The sequence below is a fragment of the Chelonia mydas genome, chromosome 1, assembly GCF_015237465.2.
Source record: "Chelonia mydas isolate rCheMyd1 chromosome 1, rCheMyd1.pri.v2, whole genome shotgun sequence".
Taxonomy (NCBI): Eukaryota; Metazoa; Chordata; order Testudines; family Cheloniidae; genus Chelonia; species Chelonia mydas.
The window spans coordinates 203,239,230-203,258,401 of record NC_057849.1 but is presented as its reverse complement, the minus strand read 5'-3'; the positions used below and the strand labels follow the sequence as shown (position 1 = coordinate 203,258,401).

The window sequence follows — 19,172 nt, the reverse complement described above, 5'->3', positions numbered from 1 at the left end:
TGCAGAATCCCATTACCATTGCACCCAGAACCAGCCCCCCCCAAACAAGCCCCTGTGCATCCAGATCCCCCCTGCACCTGGTTCCCGCACTGAGCCACCTGCATCCAGATTGCCCCACACAGAACCCTCTCAAACCACACCTGGACCCCCCCCCCCCCTGCACACTAAGCCCCGCCATACTTGGATCCTGCTTTGCTGAGCCTGCCTGCCCACACCTGGCATGGAGGGGCAGGGCACTGTGGTGTTTCTGTGGCTGCCCCAGTCCTTGCGCTGCGTCAGGGTTGGGTGCAGCCTCGCTGCTGAGTTCATGTCTGGGGAAATTGGGGGGCCCTGCACAGTGATCTTTCATCTCTGTGCAGCCAGTGGCCTGTGCTCCCCAATGCCATGCTGGAGGTTACACATTTGACAAAATTTTGCAGAATTTTAAAATATTGTGCACAGAATTTAATTTTTTGGCACACAATGCCCTCAGGAGTAGGAAATCAAGTGTAAGCATAAAGCCTCAGCTTCAAATAATCATGATGCACAGTAGCTAAAGAAAATGCCATTGTTGATTCTGCATATATCCAGGACACTGCAGGACCACCCACAATAGAGTAGCAAACATGGTGTATTTAAATGGCACCTGCTCACGCACATGAGCAAGGCTGAGTTTTCACTATACACAGCAGCTTGATTTCACAAAGCATTAGGGTGATCACTGTTGGCAAGCTGGCAGCAAGTGACCTGCATCTCCAATACCCAGCTACATATAATGCCCTTTGGTTGGTGCTTCAGGACACAGAAGGGGTGTACACACCTTCTGGCAAAAGTGTGCAATGCACTAGCCAGCACCATCTGGAAAACTTACTGATGTGTCGTAGTTCCCTGGCGGAGCAATATATGTTACTGTACCCCTGTTCCGTGGGGGCAACATGATTTTGTGTTTGATAAGGGAGTTTTCATTCACCAATCCATAAATATCTCCCCCAGTGATGTGACTGCCAACCTAGGATCAGGAAAAGAAAGTATTCCTTTAATCATACAAATGAAAGGTTCAGGTTTAGAGAGAGAAGCACAAGGCTTTATAAAACGGTCCTTAAATCTAGCACCCTGATTGTCTCCCGTGTAAGGCACTGTAACAGCACAATAGCCTGTTTGCATCTTTTACTAGCACTATGACAGCCCTGCTAGAAATGTGCCATCAGCCTACACAAGAACAGCAACCATTCTATGCAATGAGGCTTGCAAGGCTCAGGCAGCTGTGTGATTACAGACGAGTACTGGAGATTCCCTGGACTCCTTTCTACCCACCAGCCAGACTAACTTGTTGAGTACAGCAGAGGTGGAATGCACCAATTTGTAGGCAATGGAAAGTGAGGTACTAGAAGAAGGCAATCAGATCAAAGATCTCATGTTTCAGCAGCGAGGTGGTCTTCAGGGTTGACAAAATCACTTGGCTAGAAGTATTCCATTTGCAGAGGTATTTGCACCCTCTCCCAGAAAGCAGATGCGTTAGAGAGCTATAGCTATTCTACTTGCTATGCCCAGCATGTTCCCATTAACTCTCTTTATTGTACTGTAAAGACATCCAGTTTAATAGGTACCAATGTATTTCCCAACAGTGCCACCTAGCATCACATCAGTGGTACAGTGGCCTGCTCTTTCATAGCCACTTTGCCTTAATCCACCAGTATGCCCACCCTCAAGCGCACTGGACTTCTGTTTCACAGACACAATGTATCTGAAAATGTGACAATTCATCACTGCACATTCTTCCCCCACACTGCAATGTGCCTGGGGGATTTTTGGCAGCTTTGTCATAGCCTACCCGCAGGTTTTTGGAAGGTAAAAAGTCCCATTTCAGGTCTTTGCTCAGAGCTGACACGTTGACACCTCTGGGGATGTAGATACTTTGGGTCTGAGTGCTGATGTCTGTCAGAGGCCTCTGGATACCATCAAAAATGGCCCCCATAATGCCAGGGCCAAGTTCCACTGAGAGGGGTTTACCAGTCCGGAGTACAGGATCTCCTACAGACACACCAGCTAAAGAGGCCTGTTCAGGAAAAGCTCATCCACACATTTACCAAAAGACGCTTTATCTCACCAGTTCAATTGCTCAGGTTGTGCAATGCACTGTATTGCAAAGGAGATAAGCATTCAGCCTCTATTCTCATACCTCGGGCTTGAATAATTAAGATTGATGTTTTCACTCTCCAGACAGGAGACACTAAATATTTTCCCTTATGATCACAAGTCTCGAGCCACAAAATGGAAAAGTTTACTGGAAACTCACAACCATATTTAGAGATCCAAAGAGGACAGATAAAAGCTAGCTCATCTCTAAAGAGCCTCATGTGACTTACGCCTCCTGAGGAGAGGATAAGAGAATGAATCACAGGTAATAGCTGCCATTTAATATGCTATAGGAAGGTGCTCACATACCATGGTGATGAGGGCTGTATAAGGGCTCTTCCCATGTGAAATTAACCTTTGGAGTCAGTCGGCAAGAGGTCTATTCTCCATTTAAGCCCTCAAAATAGAACTTCAGGGAGACTTCATGGCCCATATAGTACTTTTGCACAGAGATGGAAACATTGTGGCAGACTCCAAGTTTAATGACTCCCTCCCTGATAGTCTCCCTCCTTCTTCAACATCATTATCTATTACCACTACTAGATGGTACATTTTTGTAGCAAGCAAGTTTGGATCAACAAAATGGATTTCCCAAGGATACATGTGTAATATGCTCATGTTTAGCAGCGAAATCTGAATCCACCCAAAGGATGAATCCTTCCCAATTTTAAAGCTGTATTAGGATATTTTAATAGTACACACTTTTTGAAACCAAAGCAAAAACCACCACCAAAAACTGAATTTGCTTGGTAGCGCTGGTATTTGATGTTTGTATTTGTCAATGAACAAATACAGTCCAGTTACCAAGTTCAAGTGTAACTGATGTTAGACATGAAATCAGGACTGAGGTTTAAGGAGGTGTGATTGAAGTTTCCTTCTATATCCTCGAAAAACCTTACTGGGCTTATAAGTAACCTCTTTAGGGGGAGATGTAATGTGAGGTGGGCGAGTTCAAAGGACTATGCTGAGAAAGGCAGGAATGAACTTTTAGGACTTCAAATGTGAAGTAGATTTCCAGGGAAATATCTATAGAGAGGTTTATGCAAATTCCCCACCTCCAGTCATACAAAATTCCAGCCTTTTGACCCTGTATGTAAGGAGAGGATGACATTCTGCTGATTACCTGGTCTGGGAGGTTGGCGATCGAAGGCCTGAGCTGTAAAAGAAACGGGCTGATCTGTCCAGTCTGTGTTCTGGTTCTCCGTCTGAGATAGTTATGAACTTGTAATGATGGAGAAAGTCCAGTTGCGGTTTTGAAAGACTGACTCCTACTAAAGCCCGAGGCTGGAGTTGGGGTGACCCTGGTGAGCTTTTTAGCATGCGTGTAGATTCTTTTATTGTTTTTAATATGTTTTCTCTGTATTGCTTTCACTTTTAGAATAAAGGTTCTGATTTATGTAGAGCTGTATGGTAACTTGTAACTTCTGGCAATTTCTCTGTTCATAGCCTCTGGAAAGGAAGCAAAGCCCAGACACTGGCCTGTATAGGCAGCCTGGCTTGCTGGGAATATCACAGTGTAGGCAGGGAACTGTGCAGCCTGGAAATACTCTGGTCAGGAGGGAGTGAGACACAGGTCTCTGTCCAAGAGAAATGATGGCTGAGGAACCGGTAGCCTAGAGTGGGTGCCCTGCGCGGGCCAGAAGGTAAATACAGGTGCAGTTGCCTTGAACTGGAACAATAGGTACAGGGTATATTATGCAAATCTTATAGAAGCAGCTGTGTACTTTGAAGACTGTCATTACCAGGGTTGTGCAATTATAGCAGTGTAAGGGATAAGGAACAGAGATGGCTTCTGCGATCTGGTCCCACTGAGGTTTGTTTATTTGCTCTACTGTACTCATCATCCTACCTGTTAGGATTACTTAGTTTGACAGGCCTTAAAGACACCAATGAGAAGGATACAGGTTTCTTCATACACCTGGATAGTGGCCATATCACCCTCCAGCCGGATAATTTCTCCCACCAGTTCACAGTGGCCAACTCGTACCAACTCGCACATAGCTGCACCTGCCATGCTGCAGGCAGTGACCACTGAAAAAGAAAAACACCTGGGTGAAACCATTTCACGTCTTGTCTGAAGAAGTCTGCTAACCCAGCAGAGAATGTAGAGTGCTGGAAAGCAGAGGCCTGGTACCCAGTCAGTCCATGTAAGTAGTAAGCGGGTCCGGGAGGTACAACTGCAGAGCTTATAAGCCAAAACAAAACTGTCCTGTGCTTATTATTCCTGCTCTCTGGGGCCTATGGCTAGGCAGCATCATACCATAGTAGTCTATAGACAGCTGTAATTCATATCCAGGATATGCCCTGTACTCAGCACAAGATTAAGAAGGTTTAAGGTTCTAAATGACTATCCTCCCAAATCCCTCTATAAAGACACTCCTTCCCCAAAGCCCAACATGAGCACATTCACCTCTGGGAAAAAGTAAAAAAACAAAACAAGACACCCCCACTACTCTGACATCAGACCATCTGGGGTATTGTCTATTTAACTTATGGAGTGTGCTGGGGCAGGGACTGTGCCATTTATTGTTACTATTTGTATTTAATAGGTTTGATTTTGCAGGAAAGTGACAGATGATTTTTAAACAGATCTTTAAAGTTGACAGAGCCTTTGCCACCTGATTAGAACTATTTTAAAGCAGATTATATTTTGGCCCTAAGCTACTTCACTATCCTAAATGACCAGAAACTAACTACAATAGTTTATACACTGGCTTACGAATTAAATGTAACTGTTATGTTTAAGAGATTCCTAAAGTTGTCCTGCTTCCTTCAATACAATGCCCTCTAATACCCAGGGTTTGACGTACAGGAGGACATGCATTCACAGTGGCTGATGTATAATAAATAAAATACATAGTAACACCTTGCTGACATTTCCCATGCTGGTGGCTCCCGATTTAGTACACGCGTGTAAAGCAGCAGACAGCTCTTTGAGGGCTCTGTGCTAGGTAGAGTGGGGGGAAAACAATTAACCACTTAGAAAAGCTTCACTGTGCTTCCTCCAGGAGGATGTAAAGATCCATGAAACAGTTTTCATAATACAATGTTGAACCCACGTGGCCCGTCCCCAACCAAGCAGCACCTACCAGGTCCTGAGACTCCATGGACGTAGCCAAACACGCTCTCCCTGTCTTCATCTCGGATTTTGGGTAGCTTGGAAAAGTTCATCTTGCCCAGTTTACCTGCCCGGTAAGAAGATAATCAACAGTTCGTTCTATACAGAGCAGGAAGAGACCTAACCCAGTGAGTAGCAGGCTCCCCTTTTCCAGTGCTTCCAATTAACAGAAAGCCCAGTGCAGGAGTCTCAAAATTCATGTGGACTGATGCACCTTAACTCCCCCCTCCACCACTATGAATTCATAGCCAGCTATAGTCAAGAGTAGTTTGCTTGGTTTTTTAATTCAGCAAGACATACTAGTATGAGCAAGCTTTATTACCAATAACATGGGGCCCTGTACTGACAGTGTCACAAAGAGCTTATTATGGAACTGCTTCCACCCTAATTTTAACAGCAGAAATCACTAAGTACAGCAAACTATGCTTTGAACGTATTATTTTAAGCCCAAAGTTCATCTCCCACTCCCCTCCCCCTTGCTGAAAGGCTCACTTCAATCTGCAACATTTACTAGAATGGTAAGTGATTTCACAACTTTCAAACCAGCATTTCTGAGCTGCGCAAGTACTGTATGCAGCCTAAAGTACCACTATGCCTGGAATTCCCCCAGTGCATTTTTATAGCGTTACTTTTCAGCGTTTGTTATCTCTGACTGCTACAGCAAACGTACTCCTTCTACAAGTCAAGTGATGCCAACACCACAGCATCCAGCTGCTATATGCTCCCTTGTTAAACAGCTGTATAGATTCTGCAGGGCTAACAGGAGGCCTTACACTTACTAATTGGGAAAGACTTAAAAATAGATTTAGAGTTTAAAAACAAGGATTTGCAAAACAGCTCCTCATTGACTGGCCATGAACAGACTGTAGATGCACGTTCTTCCTGTAATAACTGGCAGTAGGGCTGCACTGCGCTTTAGGTGCGGATAACAGCCCTTTGCTTGGTGTGTGTTACCTTGGAAACTCCTCACCATGTTACTGATCTAAGTGGGCATCACTTGCTACTCGTATGTTAATTCACTCCTAGAACAAATCAAAATACAGTGTTGGGAAAAGCCCTGGAGACTGGCTGCTCTGTGTATCCACACGGCAGATCGGATACAGCCAACAGCAGTTCATCCCCACCATCAAACCAACCCTGGAGAGCCGAGTTCAGGCTCACAGCGTACCCTATGCCCAGTGTCTCTGCTGAAATAGTTAACAAGGGGGTTCATCATGGCTTGAAAAACTTGCCCCAAAATCGACTACCCCTGGTGAAAGATGCATGTGCCGCTAATCCATCTGCACATACACATCACCTATCCCACCCTCCTTGCAGGGTTCCTCTTCCCAGTCTGCTCCCTAGGGATAGTAGGGAGAAGGCTGCTGCTCTCCAGGGCACATAGGGCTCGGTCTCCCAGCTCTTCCATTGTACATGGGCCCTCTGCTCTTCCCTAGCCTCACTCAGCCAGAATTCCTACTCACCCTGAGCAAGCAGGTTTTTTCAAGCCCAAGTGCTCACTCATGGTAGTGGTTTGTGTGATGTGGATACCCATTTATTCATTTCTCTAGCTACCAAAGAGATGATCATGACTCAGTCCCTACCAACTTGAATGGGAACTGGTAACCTAGAGATGAAAGACTGGGTGTTCCATTTCTAGTTCCTAGAGCTACCTAGTCCTTCTGGGCACAAAGTGTCCTGTGACCGTGCAGGACCTCAGGAACAGAGTGGAGTCCTCAGCACTGTGAAACTAGACTGTGTAGCTTAGCATTAGAAGCCAATTTCAAAAAGTTTGTTGAGAATTCCGTCAGCTATTTGACAACTCCAAGAGGGTGTCGTGACCAAAAGGCCACCTGAAGCTCAGGAGTCGCAGGCAAGGGAATCGGTGCAGCAGTGGCTCCAGCAGTGTTATTCCACATGCCCCACTGAACAAGCAGCAGGGCTTAGAATTCCACCCAGAACGTGTACGCCAAGAGATCATTCACAGATGGACGCTCCAGAGCCATTAACGCTACGGCAGGGTTAGTTCCTACCTACACAATCCTTAAAAAGGTGAAGCAAAGACCAATCTACATTCTGATGGGACTGAACCATGAGAGGTAAAAAGTTGCTCCTCCTCATCCATACTCCCACCTAGGTTAACAGAGGCATACAAGGGACTTTGATCAGGTCACACCATTCTAGGTCAGTTCCTTCTGGAGCTCAAACACAAACTGTTCAGATCAGGAAGGTCAGCTGTGAGCCAAAGCCAGTGAGGTTATTTGAAAGGGTTTAACTCCTCTTCAGTCAGATTTTTTGAAGAGCTCACAGCAGGCGGCAAAAGCAATCATTCCAAGGACAGACAAGCACATGCATTTAGACCTGCAGCAAAAACACCCTACCTAGATCTTGTCCATCTTTCATCCAGACGGTCAATCTCCTCCACTTCTCTAGCATTCCCACTCCCCACTTGCTTCCCTGTACTTTGTCCAGAAGGCTACCAAAGTAATTTTCCCCACCCACCCACCCCTCTCTCCAGGTGGAATGTTTTGGAATCATTCCATTAGATTGCCCTTGACCCAACCATTTCAAGCTCCTCATCCTGACCTCTAAGGATACGCCTACACTGCAGCTGGGAGGTACAACTCGCACTTGCACACCTCCAACTAGCATGCTAAAATAGTAGTGGGGACATTGTGGCACAGGCAGTGGCTCAGGCTAGCCACCTGAGCTCAGACCCATGGGGTGGATGGGCTTGAATTTGGGTGACTAGTCCAAATGGCTGCCCATGCTGCACGGACCTCACCGCTATTTTTGACATGCTGACACAGTGTGAGTCTATCTGGGCTGGGAATCACACCTCCCAGCTGCAGTGTAAGCATGCCCAATGTCTGCACAGCACTGCTCTGGCCCACCTCTCCAAAACCAACATCCACTGCTAAGGTTTCCACTGCCCTGGCAACGAAACCTGCTTCAGCACTCCCTTCGGATCCTTCTCCCACATGGTCAGAGCAGCCTCCACATCCTGCTGCACCAAGCCATAAGCCCCAGAAGCACTGACACCTTTCTCAAGAGGTTATGATCCTTGAAATACTGAACACTATTCAGAAACCACTGCTCTGCATCTCCCCCACTGAGATACCTGGTAGCTAGTGCTCAGGGTGGTTCTGTAGGTTTTCATCTTAGACTGTACGGTCAACTCCTTCGGGGGCAAGACTGTCACTATATTCTGTACTGTGCCCCCCCACACTGATGGAACTCATATCCATGTGCTATGGGAGGCTGCTATCTGCCAGCCAGCATTGCACTATGAGCACAGACTGTGATTGTGTTTAGCATTTAACCACCACTACACTACAGACCTTCATCAGCCAAGACCACCTTAATATGTTAACAGAGCTGGACACACAAGGATTTTACTAAATTCTTTTAGTCCCTTAAGAGGACTCCCCCAGCCCCTGAGGTTAAACATTACACACAGTTCACTTTTCCTTGGTTACCTGCAGCGTGAGCAGAGCAGTTACATAGAATGTAACAGACTAACAAGCATTACTGACCAGTTTTGGTTTAATAAAAAGCTGAAAAAACCTGATTTTAAAGATCCTTTCAGAGTGGCCTTCTAGAGAGAACATGAATGTATTCTGTCTGAAACCCTGCTGTAATAGCAGACCTCAGAACACAACCAGATTCAGACTTAGCTGGTTGAAAGCTATGCAAGTACACCACGAATTTAACTAGTCATTTTATAATGGGAATCCATAAGTAACAGACAGAAAAGCCCCAAATCCAGTAGTTTTCAACCTAGATTCCCCCCAGTAAAATCATTTAACTGCAGAGAAGACCCCCAAGAAGTGAAAGATTTTCTGCTGCCAGTGTAAGAAAGCACCCAATATTCTCTGTCATGATTACTATCTTTTGCCTTTTAAATTTGATATGTGATCACTGATGGAGAGACGTTTAATTCCATTCAAACAAAAATCGGTTTAGGAATTAAGACCCTGGTGAGATGATCATAAAGTGCCTTTTTCTAGCAGGAAGCAAATGACTCTAGATTTATCATACCATAAATATCAAAGGATTTCTTACCTTGCTTTGTAGGGGAAAGGGGGAGGCAAAAAATCCACAGGCCAGATGAAGCAACCCCAGATTTCAGCACTAAAGTAACAGCTCTTAGTAGCAAATGACTGTCCTTCCCAAAAGGCCCCCCAACCCCCTTACACAGAGGGATGCAAAAAGCCTGCTGCAGAGGGGGAAGAAATTCCAGGCAGACAGCAAAGACACAGTCACCTGACTTGATGACTCATCAGTCTCTCCCCAACAGCACTGAGAATGCTGCAATAGCAAATCAAGCTGCTCCAGGCCCATCTGAGCTCTTGTTCCTAAATACAGCTTCACTCTATTAGCTGTCAGGAGGTAAAAGGAACATCACGGTTCGTAGCAAGTTCTTCCTGCAAAGGTCTCTAGGGGAAAAGCTAGTAAATTCAGCTTTGGAAATTAACATCCTTAAACAAAATCCTTAAAAGAAGCAGAATTTTACACCACTTTCTACTAGCTGCTTAAGTCAGTCTATACAATCAGTTAGTTCACTTTCAGATTTCATACATCAGTTTCAGTACCAAGTTCTATCTAGCTATTTCTTGGTGGTTTTACATAGCTACGCTCGCACATCAAGCAGCACAGTAATTAGCTGAACACGAGACGCAAATTCTAGCGCAGTTTTAAAGAATGACTGTTTCTGAATGCTCAGTCAACAGCAGCCTGTGAATGGAACACCGCTGCTACAGGAAGAAACAGGGGAAAGAAACTGCAATACTACTTATTGCTTAAAATAGGGAATGAACTCATGGTAAGATAAGGAATAAGTCCATATGGTGATTTAATGCTGTTAAAATTAAAAACCTTCTCTAGCTTAGCGAGCAGAAGGAGGGTATTAGCTATGAAGACCAATGTTCTTCTTGGAGTAACAACTGCTAGAATTTGCTGTGGAAAATAGTTACATGACAACAGCATGCTCTGCACTACACAAAAGACAGGGGAAGATGTGAGCCCTGCCTCAAAGAGCCAGGAGGTCTTTGAAGAAGTCTCCTCCACCTTAAAATAGTTGCCTCAAAAACAACAAAATAGGCATACAGTTACTATCCCTTCTCATTAGGACAATAGCATAGATGCTGCCACTCCACCATGCGCATAGCATGGGACATGTATTTTTTAAAAAGGACATCTTAATTGTCATGTAGTGTAACTAAGTGTTAAGGATCTAGAAGACAGACACTTTTAGGTCCTGCAACTGACAATATTCTTCCCCTTCTCCCACATCATTTGCATTTCATCAGAGAAGTGTTTTACTTTTCTTCTCATTCACTGACAGTTAGGGTTGCCAACCCCCAGGATTGTCCTGGAGATTAATCTTGAATTAAAGATTATGTCATGTGATCAGACCTCCAGGAATACACCCAACCAAAATTGGCAACCCTACTGACCGTGTATTGTGTTCGGGCTCTCAACACTGGAGGCAAGGGGAATGTTTTTAAATTTCACAGAAACTTGCTTTCATAAGTACTATTCCTATGTAGGGCACAGAAATGTTGATAAGCCCTGTATTTAAGGCCTCTCAGTAGATGATGTGGCTTTAAGGGAAGTTGTCACATGAGCATGGTTTATGGCAGTGTAATGTTTGAAAGCAGAAGCCCCGTCTCAATGCAACACACTCCCCCCGCCCCGCCCCAAAATGCGGAATTTTGCACTGAAAGACAGTCACTAGACTGTGAGCAAGTTTCAGCTCAGCTGCCCAGTGCATTGTAAGTTTTTCACTTGCACAATGAGACTTTTTTTTAGTCAATTGCCAATTACTTCATTTCAAAGCCAGACTGATTTCATGTTGCAGAGGCTTTGAGAACCAGTCACTAGAAGCAGCACTGGAGGGTAAAAACAGAATTATTTTTAATCTGAAGGAGGCAAAGATTTTCCCCTTCCTGCTTGTTTTTTCTTCAAAAATATCAATAATGTGAAGTCTTGTTATTCTTTCATCTGAGAACTTCTTGGCTGACTTAGAAGAGTTGCCTGGGAGCAGTCTCAGCCCTTATTTAAAAGGTACAATGGTGTTGAATCAGAGAGATCATTCCTCCCAACCGTTTGTCAGTAATTTGCATTTAATAATTGTATAAACTGTTTTTAAAAATAGCTTCCTCCGTTAGATTTCACTTCCTTACTACTTGAGATTTCATAACTCTATGGATGTCTGCAGACATCCATAGAGTTTCAGGGTGGCAAAGACAACGCAAAGTACAAATGGTCACGGCAAAAAAAAAAAAAAAAAAAAAAAAAAAAAAAAAATTCTGCACTAGGACCACTGTTACAGATATTAATTCTCAAAATGGGGCAAACAGTGAAGCTACGTGTGACAAAACTATTTCAATTAGTCAAAACCAGAGAAAATTAACTTCAGAGAGATTTAAACAAGGTAGGTCAATAGGCAACATGATAGCAGGTGAAATTAAGTGTTTACAAATGCAAGGTAATCCACATTGAAGGGAATTATCTGAACTACTCAGACTTCTTACATGGTTATTAACTAACTGTATTAACTCAGGAAAAAGACCAGGGCATTATTGTACAAAGTTCAGTGTGCAGCAGCAGTCAAAAGAGTAAATATACTGGATTTCATAACAGAGTAGAGACCACAGAAATTATGATGCCACTATATAAACCAACAGTATACCCTCACCTGGAATACTGTACCAGTTCCGGTCACCACAGCTCAAAGGGCACAACAAAATTACAGGGGTTTCAGGAACGGGCAACAAGAGTAATTAGCAGCCTGCAAAAGGTTTCATGAAAAGAGATTTAAAAGATTGGGGCTACATACCTTAAAGAGAAGATAAGAAAAGATGTGATATAATAAACGGTATAGGTAAGGTAAATTGGGAACTTCTAACAACTATGTCTCATAATACAAAAGCAAAGGGACATTCAAAGAAACTGAAAGTGGCAAATTCAAGTTGTGGAACTCATTGCCACAAGATATTACTAGGCTGACAGTTTAAATGTCTAATTCTTGCTTGAGTTCTAAACATACAAACTTACGGCTTTTAAAAAAAAAGTTTTTGCAAGGCCATTGTGATAGAAGACAACAATATCCTAGACAAACTTTACTAAGTTTCATACTATTGGGGTTTATTGAACATAAGAACAGCCAGACTGGGTCAGACCAAAGGTCGATCTAACCCAGTATCCTGTCTTCTGTCAGTGGTCAATGCCAGGTGCTTTAGAGGGAATGAACAGAACAGGCAATCAAGTGATCCATCCCCTGTTGCCCATTCCCACCTTCTGGCAAACAGAGGCTAGGGCTGCTATATTTTGTATTTGTATTCAAAATACAAATGTTTGAGTACTATTGTGGGATTCTATAGAACTTCTTTAGGAGGAAACTGGGATTAATGCATCCTCTAGGAGATCTTAGGAACTTCAAAGGACCTTTGGGGGATAATACACTGGACCCTTGCTAGAATGTGCGTCTATAACACGCGAATTCAGATATAACGCGGTCGCGGCCATGGATCCCAAATTTAAGTACTGTACAGTATACTCAAAAAAAATTGTAGACGCAATAAATCGACCGCTGAGCGCTCTGTCGACTCTAGTACTCCACCAGAATGAGGAGCGCAAGCACAGTCAACGGGAGAGCATCAGCTATTCACGTAGCTGAAGTTGCGCATCTTTGATCGACCTCGTGTGGTAGTGTAGACAAGCCCTAAGACGATTGCTGTAGGCCCAGAACACCATACAAATGTAATGTAATAAAAATTTACAGGCACAGTATTTATCTTTAGAAAGAGGTCAAAAATGTCAGGCAAAAGGCAGGCTTACTTGGTGCAGGACAAATTGGACGCTATCGAACAACTTAGAAATGGTGAAACCCAGGCAAAGATTAGCCGTGATATTGGCATTAACGAGTCCACCTTTTGTGGATGGCTAAAGAATGCTGACAAGCTCAGAACTTGCATTCAGAACCTGGATGAAGAGCATGGCCTTCAAAGAAAACGAGCCCATTTAGCAAATGATGCCGATCTTGATTCTGCGGTGTACACATGGTTTGTGCAAGAACAGCAGAAAGGCATTCCGATCTCTGGTCTGCTTATAGCCATGCAAGGGGAAAAATTCGACCTGGAACTTAATGGCGAATTCAGCAATTTTAAGGTGAGTTCAGGTTGGCTAAGGTGATTTCAGAAATGACACGGAATCTCTAAGATTGCAGTTTCGGGAGAAAAACGCTCTGCTGACGCAGACGCCAAGCAATCATACCCTGTGAAGCTGAGGGAAATTTTACAGGCAGAGGGTTACTCGGAGGAACAGGTTTACAACGCAGACAAAACAGGAATTATAAAATGTTACCCGATAAAACCCTGCCTGTCAGAACAGATGAATGTAAGAAAGAAGGATATAAACAGGCAAAAGATCGCCTTACTTTATTGTTTTGTGTGAATGCAACAGGCAAGCATAATTAAAACCATTATGCATTGGAAAGTCTCGCATGCCTCGGTGCTTTCATCACGTAAATGTGAATTGCCTGCCATTTTCATACAAGAACTCCAAAAATTCCTGGATGACAAGAGAGATTTTTTGAACAATGGCTCTTCACCGAATTTGTCCCTTCTGTGCGAAAGCCTTTGAGGGCAAAATGCTTAGAAGAAAAGGCCATTCTTTTGCTAGACAACTGTCCAGTGCATCCTCTGGCCTAAAGACTCAGAACCCATGATGGTAAAATATGGGTTGAATACTTACCTAAAAACACGACTTTCAAAAATCCAGCCGCTTGATCAAGGTGTTATCGCCATTTTTAAGCAGCACTATTAACGAAACTTGGTATGACAAATGACAGAAAGCGAGTTGTCTGTCACTGATTTTCTGAAGAAGTTGATTATAAAAGACTTTTTACATTGGCAGCAATTCCTGGAATTTATTATGCGCTGAAACAATAAACCGCTGTTGGATGGCGGGACGGAGAGAGTCATTTGGCCACCCGCTCCTGGAAGAAAATGAAGAAAGCAGATCACAGTCTGACAAGGAATTCGACTTTGAGGAATTTACAGAAGAGGAAGTTGGAAGAACAGACATGGAGTGGATACAGGAGCTGTGCCAGCAACTGTCCGGGCTCAGGGTAACTGTTCTGCCACAAAATATCGAGTCCTGGATAAGAGGCGACGATGAAGCAGAAGAATTTTATCCCGTTGCTGAAAGTCTAACGGATGACCAAATTCTTCAGGCAGTATGACCAAACAACATTCCAGAAGCTGAAGAATTGGCCTTCGTCATGGAAGAGGAGGAAGATGAAGTGGACATCGTTCCAATGTCAACTGTGACCGTAGCTGGCTTAGAGACTGTTTTGAGATGGTTTGAGATGCAAGACGTTGAGCCTATAAAAATTATGCAGCTACGTAGTCTTTTGCAGTTTGCTAAGCGGAAGCGGCACAGCAGCAAGAAGCAAAAGCAACTCACTGACTAAGAAAAACTAGACTATTTTATTGTAATGTCTACTTTATATCTCTAATAAAGCAACACTTTTCCGCGTTTATTGTTTCCTTCAAGTAGGAGTTTATTTTCTAGGGTTTTCTATGCTTTATGGATGTGACATTTACTGTATACAGTAATTTCATTTTAACACGGTCCCCACTATAACACAGTACTAGGCATGGATCCCAAATCCCACGTTCTAGCAAGGGTCTGGTGTACATGTGAAGTGGATTTCCTAGGAAATACTAAGGGGGAGGAGAATGCAAATGCCCCACCTGGAATCCACCTTTTTGAAGTTTCACTTTGAGCAGAGACCCATTGTCTGGCTGATTACCTATTCAGGGTCTCTTCAAAGAGCCAAACTGGATACATGAGTGACACAAAGGATAAACCCGAGTGCGAGCCAAAAGACTATTCCTGCCATAGTCCACGTTGCAGGTAGGGTGATCACTGCTAAGCTTTTTGGTATGTGTGTGAGGGTTCTTTAATTGTTTTAAAATGTTTTCTTTGTATTCCTTTAAACTTAAGAATAAAACACGCTTGCTTAGAAAGAACTGCGTGGCAATTTATACTGTGGCAACTACACTGTTTACTTTCTCTGAAGAGAGGTCAAAAGAAGCCTGGGTAGGCAGCCTGTCTTTTGCTGGGGATTTCACAGTATCGTCAAGGGACCATGCGACCTGGAAATATCTCACAGAGAAGAGAGATGATTGACTCCACCCAAGAGAGGCAACAGCTGGGGACCACTAGAGTGGGTGCCCTTGCTGGACCACTAGAGAGGGTGCCCTTGCTGGACCACTAGAGAGGGTGCCCTTGCTGGACCACTGAGCGGTAACCCAAGTGCAGTTGCCCTGAAGAAATCAAAGTAGTATTAGACATTTAAACAAATAATACAAAGTTACAATTTAAAAAAAGTTTAAGGATATAAGCCCTTAAACCTTAGGACATTTTTAACAACCGGGAGTTAGGACGCCCAAGGGCAGGATATACCCTTTTTGCCTCTATTACAGGGCGGCTCTTCTGAGGCAGTTGGTATGAGCCACTGTTAGACATGATATTGGACTAAAAGTCCACTGCTCTGATTCAGCAGGTCAGTTCCTTATTTTCTACTTTCTAAAAGAAAAAAAAAAAAAAAAGAAAAAAGTTTCAGGCCTTGTGTTTTCACTATGAAGAAACAAAAATAATGCAGATAAGGCCAATTTTCTTTCCTTGGTAGATCACCTTTAAGTCCAGTGCACACATAGTGACGGATCACCTCTAGGAAAAGAAGACCAAGAAGTTCTGGATCCACTATTTCCCTGGAATACAACATTAGAAGTTGACGGCTGTACCACAAAGGAAGAGGACTGTTCTGTTTTCCTCTATTCTACCCCTCTGAAGTAGTCACACTTCTCAAAACACACAGTGAGTAAGGGTGAAACACACAGGCATGATATTCCAGCTCAGTCCACTGTCTGGTTTTCTTGATGCTGTTTCCCTCCAATGGGTCATGTGGACTTGACTGCTCAGGAAAAAAATAGTCAGCAATATTTTTAAGTCGAAAGAAAATTTTGGAGTCATGTTGAAGGGAAAAAAAAAAAAATCTATTTTTGTTCTTCCCCTCCAACAGAAGCTCACACCTAACATGGTCAATGCAATCCCTTTGCTACTTTAAAGATGGATCTTTACCTTCCACCCAAAGAGACAGACCTTCTTCATAGACTTCTGGCCTTAGTCTTACTTCCTGTCTAACAGAGCTCATAGGATTTTCCTTATATTATTTCCTGCTTCAAGTCCAGTAGCTGTACCTGAACTACAGCATATCTGTTCGAAAAAACATTTATTTTTGATTTAAAGATGTCCAATGATGGAGAATCCACAACAATCCTTGGTAAATTGTTCCAATGGTTAATTACCCTCACTGTTAAAATCTGACACCTTATTTCCACTCTGAATTTGTCTAGCTTCAACTTCTCCCCATCGCATTTTGTTATTTTTTGTCAATTAAAGAGCCCCCTATTATCAAAAATTTGTTCCCCTTGTAGGTACATATACACTGATCAAATCATCCCCTGAATCTTCTCTTTGATAAGATAAATAGATTGAGTTTCTTACGTCTTCTCGCTATACAGCATGGTTTCCAATCTTTTGGACATTCTTGTAGCCCTTCTCTGAACCCTCTAAAATTTATCAACATCTTTCTTGAATTGTGAACACTAGAACTGGACACTATTCCAGCAGTGGTTGCACCAGTGCCAAGCAGAAGTAATATAACCTTCCTACTCTATATTTTCCCATTTAGACATCCAAGCATCAAATTAGGCCTTTGACCAGTGTCGTACTGGTAGCAAACATTCAGCTGATTATCCACCATTATTCCTAAAGTCTGTTTCCCCCCCACATAATCCCTGCTTCCCAAGATAGTCCCCGATCCTGTAAGAATGGCCTACGGTCTTTGTTCCTAGATTTACAACCTTACATCTGGCCATATTGAAACATAGTGTTTGTCTTCCCCCAGCTTACCAAGAGATACCAGTGACCTGTTCTCTTGATTATTTACCACTCCCCCAATCTTTTGTCATCTGTAAATTTTAATCACTATTCATTTTTATCTCTAATAAAAAAAAAGTTTTCTTAGCCCTATGCTATATCTGATCCCTGTGGGACACATCCACCTGATTCTCCATTTACAATTACATGTTGAGACCCATCAGTTAATCAGTTTTTAACCCATTTAATGTGTGCCATGTTGATTTTGTTTTGCTATAGTTCGTTAATCAAGATGCCATGCAGTACCAAGTCAAATGCCTTACATAAGTCTGTTACATCAACACTACCACCTTTATTAATTAAGCTTGTATTCTCATCAAAAATAATATCAAGATCTATTTTTGATAAATCCATGCTGATTGGCATTAATTACCCTCCTTTATTAGTTGAGTCCTCTATCAGCTATTCCATTATTTCATCTGAGATCGATCTCAGGCTGACAGGCCTATCTGTGCCTGTGCAAGCAAAAGGAGCAGGAGAAGAACACTTAATGAAAATTAATAAGAGCCTTAGATGTGGTGTCAGAGTTCTAAAAGAAGTCAGGGCTTGGTCTACACATGGAGCTCTTCAGGAACCAGTCCACATGTGGAGACACTTATTCCAGAATAAGACAGTCTAAAGCTGCAGGGGCTAAGAAAATTAGAGAACCACTCTTATGATCTCATACCACCAGATCATGCCAAGACAAGTGTAGTGGGGACACTGGATAGGGAGCCATATAGTAACTCTCCCTATGGGACTGAGTCACCTTATCAGACGATCTTCAGTGGCTTCAAACAACTACGTTCCAACGCCAACAGAAACATCCACATCCCCTTCCCTTAGTTAAGAACAGTGTTTGGATGAGGTAAGTACAAGAGATTGGAAAGGGGAGACTATAAAGAGATACTTCAGATCAACTATCAAAGTAGTTGGAAGCATACAGCCAGTGTAGCTCTAGATTAAAGAGATTAAGAGCCATTTCACGTTCTCTTACTCTCCCACTGCGGAAATGAAAGTTCTCTGGGGCCTTCGAAATTGAGGCGCTAATTCCTTCACGGGGGACCCACTCAATAGTAGGATCAGCCCAGGATCAGCCCGCACAGCAGCATTTACAGGCGTCACTTGTGCAACACCAGACACGGCAATGGAGCCGCTGCTAAACGCTGCCACCTTCCAGCCTCAGGTTAGCCGCCCCCGCCCCCTTGTTCTGCATTTCAGGGGGGCGGTTTCGTTGCTTTTATTTGCCAGGCTTGGCCCCCGGACCGAAGCAACAGGGGCGCGTCTTCGTCCAGCAACCGGCAGGGTGCCCAGGCCGCCGGTCACGCGTCAGCCCCGCAGCCCGGCTTCCCCCACCCCGTGCTGGGTCACCCCGTAAGCACGGACCGGCCTCAGCTCCCGCGGCGCCAGCCGCCCCCAGGCCGGCAACGCGCGCGACACCCCCTCCCCCAGGCCCCGGCCCCAGCAGCGCCTCCCCCCCCCGCCGCGAGTCGCAGCAGGGGCCCACAGGCCGCCGGGCTCCGGAGCGACGCGCCCCGGACGCCGCAGCCAGAGCGGCGCGGCGGGCCTGGGTACGTCACCGCGGCCCTGCGCCCCCCGGCCCGAGCAGCATGGCCCGGCGGCGTCACGGGCGCGCGCGGGGGTGGGAGGTTGGAGAGCCCCCCGCGCGCTCGGCCGGCCCCGCCCACCCCTTCCCACATCTGCCAGGTGACGACGTCTCGCGGCCGGGCGGGGGGAGAGTCTCACCTGGGGCGGGCGTAGCCGAACCACTTCTTTTCCCTTCGCTTCAATGGCAGGCAGCGGCGATCAGCTGCTCATTCGCTCATGGGGCGCATGCGCCGAGTCACGAGCGTAGTCCCTGGCCCGCCGGAAGTGAGGGAATCGAGAGACCTTCTAGTTATTAATGCTGGGGTTGTTTCTTTTAAATGACAGGTGGCCAATGCGGAGGCAGGCGATTGGCCTT

At 44.5% G+C, this 19,172-nt stretch overlaps 1 protein-coding gene across 4 annotated transcripts in view; it reads right to left on the bottom strand.

Annotated features, from left to right (window-relative positions):
- The window catches only part of ATP6V1A (ATPase H+ transporting V1 subunit A), a 36,261-nt gene extending 17,116 nt beyond the window's left edge, over positions 1-19,145 (bottom strand). The window contains exons 1-6 of one of the 4 annotated variants that reach the window (XM_043538767.1): positions 18,956-19,116; positions 11,916-12,008; positions 5,205-5,300; positions 4,018-4,146; positions 1,811-2,025; positions 851-988 (exon numbers count right to left, since the gene is read on the bottom strand). In XM_043538767.1, coding sequence (XP_043394702.1) covers positions 851-988; positions 1,811-2,025; positions 4,018-4,146; positions 5,205-5,286 — 564 coding nt within the window. In that variant the 5' untranslated portion in view covers positions 5,287-5,300; positions 11,916-12,008; positions 18,956-19,116. Of the gene's footprint in view, positions 1-850; positions 989-1,810; positions 2,026-4,017; positions 4,147-5,204; positions 5,301-9,277; positions 11,486-11,915; positions 12,009-18,955 lie in introns of those variants that run through there. The other 3 variants (XM_037910024.2, XM_037910048.2, XM_007067875.4) reach the window with 3 other exon arrangements.
- Between the last annotated feature and the right edge of the window lie 27 nt (positions 19,146-19,172).